The sequence below is a fragment of the Falco biarmicus genome, chromosome 16 (assembly GCF_023638135.1).
Source record: "Falco biarmicus isolate bFalBia1 chromosome 16, bFalBia1.pri, whole genome shotgun sequence".
Classification (NCBI taxonomy): domain Eukaryota; kingdom Metazoa; phylum Chordata; class Aves; order Falconiformes; family Falconidae; genus Falco; species Falco biarmicus.
Window position 1 is genome coordinate 1,938,215 of NC_079303.1, and position 17,165 is coordinate 1,955,379.

General features: G+C 53.0%; 1 protein-coding gene across 1 annotated transcript; it reads left to right on the top strand.

The window, feature by feature from the left end:
• The first annotated feature begins 8,327 nt into the window (after positions 1-8,327).
• On the top strand, positions 8,328-16,456 carry RBM15 (RNA binding motif protein 15). The gene has a single exon (XM_056361427.1). The coding sequence runs from the start codon at positions 8,442-8,444 to the stop codon at positions 11,319-11,321; it is 2,880 nt and encodes a 959-aa protein (XP_056217402.1). The 5' UTR covers positions 8,328-8,441; the 3' UTR covers positions 11,322-16,456.
• Positions 16,457-17,165: the final 709 nt, after the last annotated feature.

The window sequence follows — 17,165 nt, forward strand, 5'->3', positions numbered from 1 at the left end:
TTCCTGACTGTGTAGGTTTAATTTAATTTAAGACTACAGAGGGGCTAACAGCCCTGTTGGGTACCTGGGCAGGGCTGTGGAGGGGAATATTTCACCTGGCTGTTCTTGGCTGGTGATTAGCAGCACCCTGAAGCAGGAGGGGGGACGGACCCCGCCGCGCTCTGCCCTGGGCCCCAGCTGCTATTCTTGCTCAGCCGTGTCTGCTCTTTTTTTGGACTGTTTTTTTGTCTTCAGCCAGCCAGGCACCCTGTCTCCCAGACAGGAGAGATGAAAATGAGCTCTTGTCCTTTGTGGAGGAGAAGATCAGGGAGAGGCATGGAGGAAAAAGTGAGGGAAATTAAGCAGAAATAGCTTCAGGGGTCATTTAAAAATATCCCCATAACTCCCTTAAATATATATTTAGCAAGAATTCATAGTCCATGGCTGAGGGAGCTCCAGGCACCAAATGTACAGAGCGGTTTTTGATAAAGACCCATGGGAGCTAGCGCAGCTTAGAGGGGAAGGATAGTGGGATCTCTTAGTGGGACAGAGACGGGGGAGATTCAGGGGCAGGAGGCTGCAGGGTTGCCCTCAGCCACCCTCCCGTGCCCACAAACTGCCCCCCTGCTGCATAAAGCCATGTGTTGAGCCTTTTGGGTCTCTAAAACAAGGACCTCCCACAGGCCAGACTCAGGATTCCTGCTGATGGGATAGGGCTGGCAATGCAACCCTCGGAGCCCTGCGGGCTCTCACCAGCCCCTGTGTGGCAGGTTTGTGATGCCACCGTCCCATCCATCATGGTTTTCCTTCTTCGGAAATAACCTGCTCTAGTCCCTCTGCCTGAGTGAGGACAGCCCGGCTTGGGTCCTTGTCCCCATGAAGGCTGAGAGGGGATGAGGAGGTGCTGGACAGAGCCCAGCCCTTGTGGAAGTGAACTGCTGATGGACCAGCTCGAGGGATGGAAAGGCAGGGCGCTAAATGCGTAACACAGCACCCGTAAGGAGACACAAGTGGCAGGTATGGTCACACCGGAGGAAGAGTACGATGGCACCACGGGGATGATGCTGGATGGGTGTGAAGCTCCGGGATGGCCGGGGGCAGCCCTATGCTCCTTGCAGCAGCTGGTCCATTGGCATTGAGATTCCAAAGTGTTTTCCAGCTCCCAGTCCTTTAGAAGTTACAAGACCCCCTTGTTCCTAGGAGCACCCTGGGCTAAAGACCCCATCTGGGGAGCAGCCCTCATTGCCCAGCTCTGCCCCAGGAGCTGTGTGATCAGCCAGAGCCCGTGAATTATTCACCGCTCCTCCGTGGTGTGCAAGATCCCGTTACGATGTGGAGAAGGGTCTCCTTGAGCAGCAAAGCCTTGCCCAGAGCTGGCAGCTTGGAAACCCAAGAGCTCGAGGGAATCCAACACGTACGTTCCTTCCTCAGGTCCAGCATCGCTCCGACAGCAGAGTCAGGCGGGGTTTTGACTTTGGGGCCCCGGCTGAAGGTTGGTGGGTGTCTCCTTACAGACTTGCAGGTTTATTGATTATCTTCTGCCCGAGTTTCCACCCCATCCAGCTTGTAACTGTTCCCCTTGAGACGACAAATGGAGCTGCCAGCCTCTGATTTATTTTAATTGCTATCTTTCCCTCCTGCTAGCTACACAAAGACGTGACAAACCTGTGCTGGAGGACCTAAGCTGGGATGTGCTGTGGGGCATTTGTGGGCATCGTCCATCCCCACCTGCCTTGGAAGAAAAACTCTTCTCCAAAAACCCGCAGCGTGGGGAAACTGAGGCTGGTTAGGAGCAGGTGGGAAATTGTGCACCGGTAACAGGGAACAGGAACTGGCACTGGGCTGCCCGTGCATGGTGGGGGGTGTCAGGGTGGGAAAGGGAGTAACTAGGGAAAAAACCCAGAGTTTTGTGGTTAGCACATGTGTCCTCAGAGCAGAGGAGCTCCAGGCACCTCCTGAGCTCTCGCCTGCCGCACAGGGCAATGCATTTCAGCACGACACCTTTTCTGCTTGGGAAGATGTTGGAAGGAAGATGTCGTGAAGACCAAGTCTTTTCTCCTCTAGGGCTGCAAAGATGCCCTGATGGGCCAGGAGAGGACATGCTGTTTGGCATGATGCTCTCTGCTCCCACCACAGCTGGTGCGTGTCACAGGGAAGAGCTATGAGAACGTGACACACACCGCCTTGAAGACTGACAGGAGATGGGGGACTTGTTGTGACAGTGCTCAGCACAGCAGGAGACAAGGTACTGATCCTTACAGGTGCGGAGCAGAGGTGCCAGGTGCCTGGGAGCTGGCTGGCACACAGGGCCATCTCCTCGGTGTCCCCGTGTGAGTGCTGGGCTCTCTGCAAGCTTCTGTCCAGCTTCTGCCTTCCCAGCTGCTTGTGCAAATGGTTGGGAAATGGCTTTTGCCACAGGCTGTGTCCCTGCTTTCCTCCCCGCTGGGACACAGGGAATGGGTGCAGGTCTCAGCTGGGAGCCAGACGATGCTGGTTTTTCACAGCAGCCCTCAGCACTGCCTCTCCCTGCCAGAGCAAGTGCCACTCACTCTGCAAACACGTCACACTCGGTGGTGACATTATAGCTCAGAGCAGAGATGGGGGGTTTCCCCCCCTCAGGTTCCCCCCCATATTTCCCTTGTCTCTCTCCAAGGAGAAGCCTCCTCCACCAAACACACCCAAGAGCCCTGGCTGAGAACAAGTCACATCTCGGGTGTCTGGGTCATTTTGGGGCCCCGTTGGGTATGTGAAGTCCCCCTCCTCCAGAGCTACCACCTGTTTGCCATCTGCTCAGCCAGACCCAGCTCATGCGAGGCTGCTGCGTGCTCGTTGTGTCTCAGCCGTGTCACTGTGCGGTGACATGTCACTGTGCGGTGACATGGCAATGGCTCAAACAGAGGCGCCACCGTTTAAAGGCGCCTGCCTACCGGGATCGTGATGGGTCTTGTCTTTGCTTGGTGGGAGCACAGCCGGGCTGAGCCCTTCTGGGCCGTGCTGCTCCTCCGGGCTTCGAGGAGGGAGAGGAACTGAGGCACAGAGTGATGATGGACCAGATCGCTGCCTCCCACTGAAAGGGTCTCTGAGCCGAGCAGGATGCAAAATTGGGCTCCTCCGAGCACTGGTGGCGATTGGAAGGCAAAGGCACCAGCTTGCAGGGGGCAGATGGACTGGAAACCAGATGGATGGTCACCAGCCAAACCACCTGAAGGCCATGGATGTACGCAGCTTCCCAGGGCCCTGCTTGGCTTCCTCGGACTGCATCCCCACAGGAGGAGCTACGGGGCCCTGCCAGGAAGGACCAGGAGCGGGCACCCAAAATTGGGTGCCTCCATCCTGTTCAGACATCGCTGTCCTGAGTGGGGCCATCCTTGGCAAGTCTCCAGGGGTTGAAGGTGGGGACTGGAAAGGGCAGGAGGGTCCCTGGGTGCTCAGATGTTTGTAATTATAGATTCATGTCAGTGCACCCGCTGTCCTCAGGACACAGGGCTTTGGTGAAGGATGTGGCCCTGCGGTGTGATGCTGGATGCCCAATCCTGCCTTAATTCTCTCTGTACGTTGGGCGTTTATTCTTCCCTCTCCATTAATCTCCCAATATTAGGTGGAAAGCGAACAATTACTGTGCTAATGACTCCATAAATTCCTTCATTACTTATTAAACCTGAGCACTCCCCACGCAGCAGAGGAAAAGAGATGAAATGGAGAAGAAAAGGGAGCGGAGGGGGGGTTAGGAGGGGCTGGACCAGGGCAGGGGGCCCTGCTCCTGCAGCCACCCGGGGCTGGATTGCGGCAGCAGGGCCGGATCGGGCCCCGGCAATTCGTGGGCTGCCGTTGCCCTCTGCCGGCAGCGGGACGGGCAGGAGCGGGCAGAGCCCCGGGGCATGCGGCTGGGGTCCCCGGGGGCAGGGAGCTGGGGGACCCCGGGGGGCCCGGGGCTGCGCTTTGCGAGGATGCTCCCAGGAGAGCACGGGCAGGATGGGGCTCAGGGAGCTCCCTGCCTGGGGAGATGCTGCAAAAGCTGTCCCTGCGGCCCGCGGGGATGATGCTGAGCAGAGCTGGACCACGGCAAAGGGAGCCTGGCAGCGGTTAACTCCAGCAGAGGCACGGGCAGGGTGAGGACCCTTGAACTTGACCCCATTGCCACGCTGCCAGCCAGGCCGGAGCCCGCTTTCCCAGCCGCAGGAAGAAATCTGCTCTCTCCCAGCTTTCCTCGAGGTGCTGGGAGTTGCCTCGGTGTTCGCTGCCAAACTTCACCAGCATCCTGCAGGGTGGATGTTCTCCAGGTTTTTTTGTTGTTGTGGTGGGGTTTTTTTTGTTGGTTATTTTTTTTCTCCTGCTGGCAAAGGCAAGGTCTGGGCCGCTGCGGAGATCGTGACAAGAACTGCAGCGAGCGTTTGGGGGAAGCTTTTGCCTCTTTGCTGGGTCAAAGTGCGTGACAGCTCACTTCAGGGCTGGCAGCTCTGGTCCCGGGAGGGCTCTCGTGGCCTCGCCTAACTGAAGCTAATGTATTTCGACATCTCTAATGGCCAACTGGGATACAAGTGCATCTCCAGGAAGAAAAGCAGCTTGTCTGAATGCAAAACTGCAAACCAGCTGTTGCCTCCCCAGCCGAGATGCTTGTAGGGCTCCGAGCGGGGGCTTTGGGGTCCTGCCAGGCAGCCCTCTTTGCTTCTTCCTCCTCTGTCAGACTGACCTGTTCTTCCGCAACCATCTTCAGCCAGGTTTTGAAAGGAAGATGCACAGTTAAACCCCTAGAGAATTTTTTTTTCAGGAAAACAGCAAGTTTCTTTGGTTCCGCAACCCCCAAGCATCCTCTAGGATGAGCCCATCTCCACAGAGGTACCTGGATGCCCAACTCCCATGGACACCAAATGTAATTAGATGTTTATATCTAGGCCAGGGGCTCAAGGGCCATCTGGCACCTTAATTATTCATACACACATATATAAGCGCAGACAGAGTGCTCTTGATCTAGCCTGGGCCTGCGGGGAGAGTCCCGCTTATGCTGGGCTGTTTCTCATGGCCTGACAAAGCATGATCCTCTCCAGGGCTCCTTTCTGGTGCTGTGTTGCCTGTTCCTGGTGCCCATCCCAGTGCCAAAACCTGCTCCAAAACACACCAGTGCCACCCAGTTGGGTGCTGCAGAGATCCCCGTTGATGGCGGCTGATGCGGAGGTGGAAAAATCCAGGAGAAGAGTTCCTCCTTGGAAGGAGCGGGTCAGGAGGACCGAAATCACACTAAACGTCCATCAGGAGGGCCTGTCCCTGCAGTGATGTGGCCCAGCGATCCCCCAAGGTGTCTTTTACGCTGTGACTCATCAGCTGAGGAATTTTAATTTCTGTCTTTCGTTCCCAACTCGAGGCACCACGAGGAAGTGGTTAGGACCTTGGCAGATAGAAGTCTCTATCACTAGCTGTTTAAAGTGATGCATTTCCTCTCAAGCCGGTGGAGCTGTGCCAGGTTTAACCAGATGTAACCTCGAAGGTGAAGCTGAAATACGGAAAAATTGGTTTTTCCCCTCAGTTCTATCTTACCTAGCTGAGGAGGGATTTCTCAGCTCCTCTGTGATGCTCTGATGGATGCCATGGGACACGCAGGAGGGGAGGTGGCAGGAAGGGGTATCTGCATGGGATATGGGCGCATCTGATCCAGACTAAAGCGATGCTTTTTTTAGTTGTAAACTAGGATATTCTGCTCCCCAAAGCATGCTGTGGGCTGGGCCTCCTTCCTCAATTAATTCCAACTCAGCCTCCAGAAACCTTTTGAGCAACCCTGGCCCTGGAAGTGGGATATTTCTGTAAAATGGTAACACCTTGACAGAATAGCAACTTTTCTAGGGGAAAACAGTAATGCCTGAGCTTTATCCTTTGGTGGTGTCTCCCCAGGAAAGTGGCTTGACCCAGACAAGAGCAGCGGTTGCGATAAGCCTGTCTGACAGACTCCATGTCCCCCTCAGCCGAGGCTCCTCCACGCTGGTTGATGCCGCCCCTCCTGCACATACCTTTGTATCACTTCATCTGGATGATCCACATCCACCTAATTGTGTCTGTCTTCCATATACTTTACGCTAATTATATCCACATGAGCCGAGCTCCTGTATCATTGCGGGTCTGTCTCCGATACGCCTGTTAGGTTAACTCCATGTTGTTACATAGGACGATCTCATTTTCAGAAGCTCAACATATATTTCAAACACAATTTCTATCACTCCTAGGTCTATATTTAGACATCATCTATTTACCCACCGCTGAAAACCCACCCACAATTTCAGGAGCTTCTGTGTACCATCTCTGTCAGAAGATGATATGACGGGGAGAAATGCAGCCTAATGGACCGCTATTAAAAAAGCTGATTCAATTCTCCTTCTGTTGGATGAAGACGTTCCTGGGGAGCGATCTTATTTCCAGGGGGTGACACAGAGACGCGAGGACATTTCACTCAGAGGCACAGGGAGGGAACATTGTGCTTTCTGCTCTGCTTATTTCAAACCACTTAGGCTGTGATTATAAAACATGGCTCAGGGGGGCCGTAGCATCGCTGGGTTAAATGAAGTTCTTCCCACTGCAGTGTGGTTGCAGTTTTTCTTGCTCCTCCGGTACTGCCGGATTTCACAGAATCATAGAACGGTTCAATTCATTTGATTTTGATGCATTTCAATGGCAGCTGAAAAGAACGAACAGGAATTCTCCAGCACAGCTCCGAGGGTGTGAAATTAGGGTTTGGGGGGGTTGATTTATGGGATAATAGGATACAGGGGCAGCGCTTCCACTGGGGATGGTGTAATCTCCCCCTGCCACAGCTTTCTCACCCTTTGAGCCTTGCTCTTTCCCCTTCTGCACTATGCACCGGCAGAGCAGGGGGAGCAGAAGAGCAAGTGCCAGAGCCCACCTGGCAGTGCTCAGGGCAGTGGGACCCTCACGACATACCCCGATTAGAGCTGCTTCTGTTCAGGGGGTCTGGCCTTCCCTGCCCTGGGGCTCACAGCGGCTCCAAACCCTTCGCCTCAGCAGACAGAAGCCAAAGCTGTTCCTTCCCGTTCCCGGCCACCTTCTCAGCTCCAGCTCCTGAGCAAAAGGTGGGAAAGCTGGCGATAAAAAGGGAAATGTATCAGCGTAACTATTTTCTGTGACGCTTCCCATGGGGATTATTGCCAATGGTTCGAAGGCCTCGAGTGAGGCAGTGAAGGGCGAGGTGTAACCGTGACATGTGGGCAGCCCTGGCCTGCTCCCCGCACCCGGGAGGGTGAGCCAGGCCCCGGGCAGGCCCCGACCCGCTGGCAGCCCACAGCCCAGAGGGGCTCCCGCAGCCACACAGGGACCCGCTTCCCTGTACGTCCTGGTACGGGCGCGTACAAGGAAGCAGGCGGGGGCACAACAGGCACCGCCTTGTAGGCCCAAGTGTTGCGAGCCGCTTGAACGCTCTGTCCCTTCCCCCGCGGCCCTTCCCTCCGGTGAAGCTGAGCCCCAGCCCACCCCGACAACGTTTATTCCCCGGCCGCTGGCGCGTCCCTGCGGGCTGAGGAGACGGGAGGAGCTCAGGACACCCACAAGCTCCGCCCTGCGCCGCAGCCCAGCGCGATCTGGGCCTGCAGCCGCGACGGCACGGCCGACGCTGCCGGGGAACCGCCCTCTTTCCCCCGAGACCAATCAGAGTCAGAGTCAGCGTGACTGATCTCCGCTTTAGCCTATCCGCAAGCGTTCGGACGGCACCCAGTCAGATGCCTGGGGAGATTTTTCTCGCCCAATGATAAACGAAGAGCGGAGCTTGGGAAGCAGCCCGCGCTTCTTCGGGAGCGGCGTAGAGCTTAGCCAATCAGAGCAGCGCAGTCAGGTTCGCAGTGACCAATGAGGAAAGGGAGAGGGGAAAGAGCAGCTCGCGAGAATTTGAGAGGAACGACGGGAACCCGCGTCTCAACGAGCGGGCCAATGGGGAAGGGCGGGGCGGGGCCGCAGCGGGACAATTATAAGTGGCAGGTAAGAAAGCCAATCAGAGGGAGGGGGTGAGGCCGGCCCAATGGCCAATGAACAGGGGAAGGCCGCCCGTGGTTGAACCACTACGATTGACAGGGAACAGTGACCAATCAGAAGGCCGCGCCCTTTCTAATCGCCCAATGAGCGAGCGGGACTGGGCGGAATGGAGGGGGGAACTCTTCCCGCCCCCTCCTCGCGGGCGCGCGAGGCCGGCCGGCGGAAGGACAGCTGACCGAGCCAATCGAAGGGGGCGGCTAGGGGGAGGAGGCGGGCCTTCCGCTCGGCGGGGGAGAGGGGGTGGGGGTGACGCGTTCGGCGGCCAACGAGGGCGGCGGGCTGCAGCCGGACGGCCAATGGGTGCCGGGGGGGCGGGGCTCGCTGCCGCCGCGGCTTCCAAGATGGCGGCGGGTGCGTGAGCGCGGCGGTCAGTCAGTCGGTGAGGCCGCCGGCGGGAGCAGGGCCGGGGGCGGGAGGGGGCCCCGCTGCCCGCCGCCATGAAGGGCAAGGAGCGCTCGCCGGCCAAAGCCAAGCGTTCACGGGGCGGCGGGGGCGGCGAGGACTCGGCGTCCTCCTCCTCGTCGGCGCGGGGCGAGCGGAGCAGCAAGAAGCCGAGCGGCTCCGGCGGCTCCAACGGCAGCGGCGGGAAAGCGGCGGCGGCGGCGGCCTCCAACGAGAGCAACAGCGGGAGCAGCCGGCGCGGCCCGCACCCCGACAAGGCCGCCCGCGCCGGCAGCCGCGAGTACGAGGCCGGGGCGGCGGCGGCGGGCGGCGGGGGCAGCCGGCACGGCTACGGCGGCGGCAAAACGGCGGAGGCGTCGCGGAGCAGCAGCAGCCGCGGCGGTGGGGGTGAGTCCCGGGCGGCGGCGGCGGCCCCGTCCTCCTCCTCCTCCTCCTCGGAGGCGGGCGGCGGCGGGGAGTACAAGACGCTGAAGATCAGCGAGCTGGGCTCGGCGCTGAGCGACGAGGCGGTGGAGGACGGGCTTTTCCACGAGTTCAAGCGCTTCGGCGACGTGAGCGTCAAAATCAGCCGCCTCCCGCCCGGCACCGGCGCTGCCGATGAGCGCGTGGCCTTCGTCAACTTCCGCCGGCCCGAGGACGCCCGCGCCGCCAAGCATGCCCGCGGCCGCCTCGTGCTCTACGACCGCCCGCTGAAGATCGAGGCCGTCTACGTCGGGGGCGGCGGAGGGAGCAGCCGGCGTCGCAGCAGCCGTTCCCCGGCGCTGCTGGACAAGGAGTCTCCCTACGGCACAGCGGCTGTCGGGGTGGCGGCAGCGGCGGCGGCGGCCGTGCGGCACCCCCCAGCTGGGGCGACGCAGCGGGCGCTGTCACCCGCTGGCAGTGGCGGGGCCCTGGGTTATCGAGACTACCGGCTGCAGCAGCTCGCCCTGGGCCGCTTGCCGCCTCCGCCCCCTCTGCCCAGGGAGCTGGAGAGGGAGAGGGACTACGGGGGGTTCTACGAAGCGCGAGTGCGGCCAGCCTACGGGCTGGAGCGGGTGGCTGGCGTGGCGGCTGCTGGGGGCTTTCGTGGAGGAGGAGGGGGTGCCGGAGCCGCTGGCGAGGAGGAGATCAGCCCCGAGGATGACCAGAGGGCCAACCGCACGTTGTTCCTGGGCAACCTGGACATCACGGTCAGCGAGTCAGATTTACGGCGAGCTTTTGACCGTTTTGGGGTCATCACTGAGGTGGACATCAAAAGGCCGGGGCGCGGGCAGACCAGCACCTATGGTTTTCTTAAATTTGAGAATCTGGACATGGCACACCGGGCCAAGTTGGCCATGTCAGGGAAGGTGCTGCTGCGCAACCCCATCAAGATTGGGTATGGGAAAGCCACTCCGACTACCAGGCTCTGGGTGGGTGGCCTTGGGCCCTGGGTGCCCCTTGCTGCCCTGGCCAGGGAGTTTGATCGGTTTGGCACCATCCGCACGATCGATTACCGCAAAGGGGATTCGTGGGCTTATATCCAGTATGAGAGCTTGGATGCGGCGCAGGCAGCGTGCACCCACATGCGTGGTTTTCCCTTGGGCGGGCCAGATCGCCGGCTCCGTGTAGACTTTGCTGACACTGAGCATCGGTACCAGCAGCCCTACCTGCAGCCTCTACCCTTGCCGCCCCCTGCTCATTACGAGCTCGTGGCGGAGGCGGCTGCTTTTGGGGCTCACCGGGGAGCCCCACCTGATCCTCTTCGGGGGGCCCGGGACAGGACGCCACCGTTACTCTATAGAGACCGCGACAGAGACCTTTATCCTGACACAGAGTGGGTGCCCCCCCCACCCCCTGTACGGGATAGGAGTAATCGGGCAGTTGCCTATGACCCACTGGAAAGCCTAGAGCGCCGCCGGGATGGTTGGTCCTTGGAGCGGGACCGAGGGGAGAGGGAGTTGGGCAGTAGTAGTAGGGATCAGCCTAGGAAACGGAGACTGGCGGAGGATGGAGGCCGGCACTTGGACCGCTCTCCAGACAGCGAGCGCTCTTCTTCCTCCCGTAAGCGCCACTGTTTAGCCACGACCTCTCCACCGGACCGCAGCCCCGAGCTCCTCGGAGGGAGGGAGCGTTACAGTAGTGACCCTGAGCGCTCGTCCTCCCGCTTGCTCTTGTTGGAGCGGCCTTCGCCCATCCGGGAATCACGCAGGGGCAGCCTGGAGCGGGGGCAGAATGAAAAGCGTGACCGCAAGAACTCCGCTGAACGGGAGCGGAAGCATCGTGCTTCTGTGGCCGCTGCCGCACAGGAGTGCAAAAGTCCAGCCAAAAAGGACGAGCGTGCTACGGAAGGAGGTGGCGGAGGCTCCCGCCTCAAACCTCCTCCTCAGAAACAGCAGCAGGATGGAGCGTCGCAGGCTGGGGGAGCCCCCAAGCTGTGCTTGGCTTGGCAGGGGATGCTTCTGCTGAAGAACAGCAACTTCCCGTCCAACATGCATCTGCTTCAGGGGGACCTCGGTGTTGCCAGCAGTCTCCTCGTGGAGGGAGCGACTGGTGGGAAAGTAGCTCAGCTCAAGATCACCCAACGTCTTCGTCTGGACCAGCCCAAGCTGGACGAGGTCAATCGTCGCATCAAAGTGGCGGGTCCCAACGGATACGCCATCCTTTTGGCTGTGCCTGGCGCATCAGACAACCGCTCCGCAGCCGGAGCTAGCGAGGCCGCCACCACCTCCACCCAGAGGCCACTCAGGAATCTGGTGTCCTATCTAAAGCAAAAGCAGGCTGCTGGGGTGATCAGCCTCCCTGTGGGGGGTAACAAAGACAAGGAGAACAGCGGGGTCCTGCACGCCTTTCCACCCTGCGATTTCTCCCAGCAGTTCCTGGACTCCACGGCCAAGGCGCTGGCCAAATCGGAGGACGACTATCTGGTCATGATCATTGTCCGTGGGGCGTCCTAAGGCCCTCGTGTTCTCTGTACCCAACCCTGCCTACTCCTCCACACAGCCCCTCCAGCGTGTGCCAGGTGCTATGGGATACAGCCTTAGCCAGCCCTGTCGTTATTTTAAATTAGATCTTTGTTTGTAGGTGACTTTCCCTGCCCGTTTTTCTGTTACTACATTTTTCTATAAAGTTAGGACCCAGGAAGGTTGGTTAGTCATTAGCGTGAATAGGATATTTTGAAAATCCCCCATCAGTGGGGACAGCAGGGAGGCTAGGCCTGCTTTGATTTACAGGAAAAAAAAAAAGAAAAAAAAAAAGAAAAAGAAAAAAGAGGAAAAAAAACTGGGAGGGGGGTGTGCATTGTGGAAAGAACAAACTCCCGTCTTCTTAATTTTGATTCATGTCCTTTTTTCATTTCATGTATTTTAAAGCGAGTTCAATAGCTCATCCTCGATAAGAGTTTCAAACCTAAAAGACCAGATTTAAAGCACTCAGTTGAAATGGAAAACCACAGACGTACTAGCGGACTGGTGTCAACTCATTTTTTCGAGTCCTTGAAATCCTGTGATGGCCTCAGGCCAGCGGCCCTTTGGCACGCGTGATCCCTTTCCTCGGGAGCCTGAACGGTTTCCCTTTGAGTTGCACGGCTCAAGGTTGATGTCTTTCAGGTGACCAGCACCTGCTCTCGGGTACACTGCAGAACATTGAATTCCTTTATTGGGTGTTTGATAATTTCATCCAGCCCCTCAAAATGCATGCACTGAAGGTATGCTTTTTTAACAGGTGTATTTCTCCTATTTCTCTGAGTTCTGTTGTATCCCATATATGCACTTTGGGTTTGTAGCAGTGACAATGTTGGGTAAATAGCTGAGGACTTTGTTACAAACCGTGAATGTCTTGTGCTTACTCTGGTATGCAAGAAACAAGGAGGTGCTTTAAGAATAACTTTAGTTATATTGTGGTTTTTTGTTTTTACTGCCTTTTTTTCAAAGAGTTGCAGGTACAGTGGGGTCTGGTTCCACAGTGCAAACTCTGAGCAAGTGTGCTTCTCTCCAGAGATGGTTTTAATTCTGTGATAATTTAATTACATAAAAGTTCTCATTAACATTTTACCTCTTTGTTAATAGCAAGAAACTGCTGTCTGCTAGGGACTTTTCAGGTACAGTACAGTGGGCATTACATGAGGTTTATCATTTTATAGGCATTTGGAGTAAAGTGGTTTTTGGCATCTTGGATAAGTCTTAAAAGTAGTCTGGGATGCTGAGGTTTGAGCTCTTGTTCCTGTAATTCTAAGAGAAAACAGTTTGCGCTTTTTTTTTTTTTTTTCCCCAAAAACTTGGTTCGTTTAATGTTTTTTTGCCCGCTCCTTGGGCACTTTTTTCCCCGCTGTCTTGGCCACCTTGCTAATGCAGGCATTTAGGAGGTGAGAAAGGATCTAAAATCCCTGTTGTTTGGCTTAACAACCGAAAGGATGTTGCAGCTAGCTTCTGAACTGAAGCGTAAATCTGACTGTTCTCTACTTACAGGCCCCAAAATTGTAATCTTGCACTTAAACCCAGAATGTAATCTTGCACTTAGCCACATTTTCAGAGGCTTGGGCAACGTAAACGCGATGCTGCTTTGCTCGGTCAGTCCTCTGATACGTTCCTTGGGCAACTGGTGCAGGGACAAGTTGATTTCTGTTTCAACTTCCGCAGCAAAAATTGAGTTCAAAATGCGGAATCAGTTGTGAGTAGCAGGTGAAGGAGGAAATATCTTGAATGTGTTTTACGGGCACAACAGTTCTGAAGTGTGACTGTAGTTGCTTGAGAGTCACTGTCAAAAATATGAACCTCTAATACCCGCTTTACAGAACCACTCATCAGAGAGTGCTTTGGTTTGCGTGGGCTTTGATTTCCTTTATCTGACCGGAATGAGTAGATGTAATATCCCAAGCATCGCGATGATCTGAGAACTTGAATGTGGCCACATAATCTTGAAAACGGATGGTTTTGTTTTTATAGCTACTTTTCTTTCTGAATAGAAACATCGAAGCCTCATTTAATGCTTTTAAATGTTTGAGGGTAACATCCAGGATTTCTGGGTTGTCCTTCAGCGTGAATGTAATAGATGGCAGAATTCAGCTGTTCATCTTCCTATTAACAATGAGAATATTTTGAAATGACACCGATAACGCAAATAACTGTGTTTTAAAAGATACAGCGTATTTATCACTTATTGCAAAGAATGTCTGTTTTAATTCTAGCAGGTGTCTGTTGCGTGTCAGCAAGTAACCAACACTGCTGCTAACTCCCTTGAAGTGCTGCTTGCATTTAGAGCGAGTTTTCTCCTTGCATCTGACTTGAGTCACTTGCAAGCGCAGAGTTTTAAAGGAAAGAAACTTGAACTGCAGGGAATTCAAATCTGCCCAAAAATTAGGAAAAAAAAAAAAGAAGAAGAAGAAAAGAGAAGCACTAATGTTGTTTGTGTTCAACACTTACATGTGCTGAGAACGGTGTTTGTTACGCTGATACGCAGTAGGCACCTGTTTATAAAACCCATAAAACTTGGGGTCAACATAGCTTGTCAAAGCAAACTCAGTGTGGGAACCCTTTTGGAAAGAGCATCCTAGGTGCACTTCCATATTTTTTTTTTTTCCTTGTAAAATAGCGGTGGTTATACCTGCCACGGGCTTTTATGAGTCAAAGTTGTGCTGCGCTGGAGGGTAATAAGGAACAGGCGAGGCTGAATTTGACTCCAGGTTTTCTGGTTCCTTATTTAATGGAGTACCTGCTTCTTTAAATCTGGTTTATTTGTGGTTGCTGCTCTGTTTTGTAAGCAAGGATTTTTAACACCCTTTGAGGGTTCTTAATGTCAAAACATAGTTGACTGGCAACGTTGGGGGTTTTTTGCTGGCACTTAAGTTCACGTGCTGCCATCAAAACTGGTACAGCTTGGTCGGCTGTGCTTTTCTTCTAGGTTCTGAAGTGTGCACCATTGGAGTAACTGTCCACTCAAAGTTGTCTTGGCCAGGGCTGAACACGAGTAGAAGTCCGTGTGTAATACCACTTCTGTATAGAGCAAAACAGATGTAGCAGACTTTAGCTCTCTCGTCGTGTTTGGCATTACGTTGCTCTAGCGAGAGCTCAGTATTTCTTCTAAACATTGTGTGCAGTTGATGTTCCTATATTTCATTAGTTTATTGAATTAGCATGGAAAAAGGATGTCCTTTTCCTGAATCATTTCATAGTTGTGCTTTATGCTTTGGGGAAAGAACCTCAAATGACTCATACTTTTGTTTTAAGATTTTTAGTATTTTGTTGGGTTTGATTGTTGGTTGTGTTTTGTTGTTGGTTTTGGTTTTTTGTTTTTTGGTTGTTGGTTTTTTTTTTTTTTTTTAATTGGAAACTTTATGCAACTTCCTTGGCTGCCGGCCAGTGGCTTTGTTTGCTCCCATCTAGCGTACAGCCTGCTGTACGCTGGGGCTGCAGCGTGAGCACTGAGGTTACCCTCAAATCCAGAGGTTTCAGGCTCCTTGGTTACAAATACCGACGCATCCTTGTAAGCTTTGTCGAGAGAGAAGGGCATTCTGTGCCAGGCAGACAAATCTTCCCCTCTCTCTTTGGTTTTTGTTCTTTGGTGGTAGTTTGTTTGGTTGGGTTTTTTTTGGTGGTTTTTTTGGTTTTTTGTCTGTTTGTTTTTTTAACAAGGATGTTAAAGGATTGAAATGTTTTGGTAACAACTTGCTCAGCCCCCCTGTGGAGAGCGGAGAAGAGTTTTAGATTTCTTGCATTGGCTGGGGGAACCATCTGGTTGATGGTAACTGAGGTGAAAGGCCTTAAGTATTAATGGGGAGGAGGAGTGAATCAAAATTGTGAAGACAGGTTCAAAAACTCTGAGGACTCAGGGAAAAATGGCTTGGAAAATCATAGTTCCTGGCTTTTAAGAAAAACAGTGTTGAGGGCAGTACTCCTGGGGAGTCTGCTGTATGCTTGTTGAACAGAAACAAGAGTGGAAGAAATAATTGCCGTGTGATTGAGCTTTTGGGGTTCTTTCCCCTTCGTCTGCCCCTTTATTACTTTCTGCAGATAGCACCGAAGGACAGATATTCCAATGATTTATAAACAAAATGATGAGGTGACTTTTGTATCGGGCTTAAAGCAGACCATATGGTTCAGAGAATGCTTAATTGAATATTCAACTTCATACAGTTTTAATTGTGTGAAAACGATGGATGAGAAATACTACTTGAATAGTAACAACTTTAAATTATATTAGGTGTGTCTTTGATTTGAACTTTCCTTTAGTATTGGAGTTGTCCGCTGTTAGAATTGCGCAGCAAAATGAGAACAAAAGAGAAACGTGTTAACACTACATTTCACATTTTTGTTGATCAGTTGCCTTCAGGAAATGGTCTTTGAGGAAAGTCAACCCAATTATCAATAATTTGGTTGGTTTTTCTCATGGTTATTTTCGTGCGTCCCATTAACTGTTACTGAAAGTTGAATAATCAGCAGTACTGTAAGTCTAGTTTAACCTTGGTCCAAAAAGAAGCCCTGCACTACTTGTTATGCATCTATACATAGAAGGTGACTTCATTTCAAGGTTTCGTGCCCGTGGGTGGTATTGGTGCTTTTTGAAGTCCAAGTAGAATATTCAGAAAGGCCTTGTAGCTCTTTATGTTCACCTGTATAATGTAGGGAGGGGGAAAAACAAAAACAAACAAAACCCTGTTGTATACATTTGTATTGAAATAACATTTTCTTTCCTCCTGCAAGCAAAGCTGGTGGACTGCAGAAGACAACCGCATAGGATACCAAGCTCTAATGGACCTTTGGGAAGAGAAGCTGTGTGGCTTATGTGGAATTTACATGGGCCTCTCGATGGAAGAAAGCTTATCTGTTTAGTATTTGTGCATTTTACTAAAATGGCAGCTTTAAAAAAAAAAAAAAAAAGTTGTGTATCTGCTATTGTGATGCCAATGCCCGTGTTTTAAGTGGAAAAAAAAAATGACCTCTTTGCTTTGTGCTGTGTACACAAGATTGCTGGAAAAGTAAAGGAATACCCTTTTTATGGCTCACACAGCTTAAAAGTAGCTGTCACTCAAACATGCGCTCACAGTTGAGCTGATTTTGTTTCATTCTAAATAAATTGTTTCTTTTGAGGAAAATGGTTTTTCTGCCTGGAAGTGAATTGACGACAAACGTTTTGACCCCTTTGTTTGCAGCGGAGGGGTTACTTGCTGCTGCTGCTCAATGTTTGATCTGATAGTTGTGGGTCTTGAGCAAGAAGCAGGGAGAACCGACACTTTCGCGTTGACCATCCTGGTGTACCAAATCTGAAGAAATCTAGTTGATTGTCTTGCTGTGGCACCCCCTTTGTTTGCAGTGAAAAAGGGGGTCACTTGCTGCTTTACTCCTCACCTTGACGGGGAAGCGGTGCTGATGCTGGCATGCAAGAAGCAGGGAAGCACCACCCTGCATCTCAGAACGGTGTACAAGTCTGGGGCTTCGCTGGTTTGAAGAGCTGGAGTTCCTGAATTTTAAGTTTCTGATTTATTTTGTTCACCCAACATGTTTGGCTTTAGTTTTGATTATTTTTTTTTTTTTAATTTCGAAGAAAAAGTTTGAGATTGCGTTGAATCTTGCACGTAAACCTTTGCAACCAAATTGCCAAAAGAAAAAGAGAAATGAGTCCTTAAAAGTGTTTAAATGCTGTTAATAAAGCCATTCCTGACATACGTGAGGCGCTCCTCCATCTCCAGGGGCTTTTCAGCAGTTATGGGTTTAGTGCTGAATGGATGAAGAGTTCCCGAGAGCGATAGAGTCGGTAATTTAAAACCTTTGCGTTGGTGTCTCAGTGCCTTATTTTGACCGGTTTTG

What these genes read in the sequence shown, in the direction of transcription:
- RBM15 (XM_056361427.1), top strand. Translation starts at nt 8,442, where the DNA reads ATGAAGGGCAAGGAGCGCTCGCCGGCCAAAGCCAAGCGTTCACGGGGC.